This window comes from Octopus bimaculoides, chromosome 4, assembly GCF_001194135.2.
Source record: "Octopus bimaculoides isolate UCB-OBI-ISO-001 chromosome 4, ASM119413v2, whole genome shotgun sequence".
Classification (NCBI taxonomy): domain Eukaryota; kingdom Metazoa; phylum Mollusca; class Cephalopoda; order Octopoda; family Octopodidae; genus Octopus; species Octopus bimaculoides.
In genome coordinates, this window is record NC_068984.1 from 108,351,237 (window position 1) to 108,352,952 (window position 1,716).

Sequence of the window (1,716 nt, forward strand, 5' to 3'; positions counted from 1 at the left end):
ACTGTTTGTTTGGACTGACAATGGATGAAGAAAAAAAAACAAAAAAGACTTAAGAATTATTGGAGACCGATTTTTAAATTAATGGACTCCACAGAAAAGACTTGGGAATTATAGGTACATATAACATATTAGCAGCAATCGATGCAAAACAAAACTGATGATGATTCTGTAAAAATACTTACCAGCTGTGACTCCGTTTTGCAATGACCCTTCATAGAAAATGTTGGAAGGAAATGCACTCAGAGCAGGATGCATACGGTACTGGACCTGCAGACGAATTGGTCGAATGCCCAACACAACAAGGCGCTCAAACAATGATTGGGAGAGCCCAGCACGAGCTGCTTTCTTACACATGACAACTGGTCCTAACTGGCAATGGTCACCAACCAGGATTAACTAGAAAATACAGAAAAGAAAATAGAACTTTTCTAAACAATTTCTAATCATGAGAAACCTAATTTATGTTTAACCTAAAACTCAACATTTATGCATCATATGAGGTCATTAATTTAAAATTTTTAACATTAATTGCACAAGCTCAAAGCCAAAGAGAATTCTTGTTTCAAGTCATCCAGAAATACTTTTGGCTGAAGAGTCATAACCTGATTGAAACACCATGGTGTGCAAATGCACATAGTCAGAAAGGAGAAGTTGGCCTCCAAAGATAAATAGAACAGCATTAGCATATTCATATATTTAATTCTGCCAGAAAGTATAAAGAGTAAATATGTATGTCATTGCATTGTTCCAGTTTTGTTCATTTAGTGATTAATATCTTTACTTGTCATAAGTGTACAGTTAAAAATATATAGACACATCAACAGTATAGAGCTATAGCTACATTTTAACTTAATATTAAATGAAATATTTGTTAATAAACCTATGTCAATTTGGTCATATTCATGTAAACCATGGAAAAAAGAAAATGATTTAAATATGTTATTGAGACATTGTTTTACAACTGGATACCAGCCCTGTCACTAAGGCATACCTGCTTTTCAAAAAAGGAATCCCTTATTTCACCTGGATTCTAAGTTGTGAAGCAAGCAGATTTGTTGACACGAGAATGGACAACATCATCACTCAAATTACAAGTTTTGTAGTAAACAACACACATGCATACATGTATATATGCACACACAGATATGATTGGCTTCTTTCATTCTCCTACCAAATCAACTCACAAGGCTTTAGCTAGCCTTTGATTTTATAGAAGACATTTGCCCAAGGTCCCACACATTGGCACTGAACCTGAAGCCATGTAGTTGGAACACGTACTTGTTAAAAATTAACCAAAAACTCAGTAACAACGAATACATACCTGCTTGCAACCCAAAACAACAGGGATCATACACTCTGGTTCAGTAGCTTGAGTGCTTTCATCTATCAAAACTGAGCGGAACTGCATTTTGGCTAATCGAGGATCACCAGCACCAACGCAAGTGCAACAAATCACATCAGCATGCTAAAAAAGAAACAATACCAAAATACATTACATCATGTTAAGTTTCTACTTCTCAACGTTTTGGCGACAAAGGGACTCTCACTCAGAGTAAAAGGCAGACTGTATGACGCATGCGTACGAACAACCATGCTACATGGCAGTGAAACATGGGCTGTAACTGCTGAGGACATACGTAAGCTCGCAAGGAATGAAGCCAGTATGCTCCGTTGGATGTGTAATGTCAATGTGAATACCCGTCAGAGTGTAAGTAT

General features: G+C 36.5%; 1 protein-coding gene across 1 annotated transcript in view; it reads right to left on the reverse strand.

Moving 5' to 3' along the window:
• LOC106870284 (regulator of nonsense transcripts 1) overlaps nucleotides 1-1,716 on the reverse strand; it is a 72,455-nt gene that overhangs the window by 17,489 nt on the left and 53,250 nt on the right. The window contains exons 12-13 of the mRNA XM_052967354.1: nucleotides 1,322-1,465; nucleotides 183-396 (exon numbers count right to left, since the gene is read on the reverse strand). Coding sequence (XP_052823314.1) covers nucleotides 183-396; nucleotides 1,322-1,465 — 358 coding nt within the window. The remainder of the gene's footprint in view (nucleotides 1-182; nucleotides 397-1,321; nucleotides 1,466-1,716) is intronic.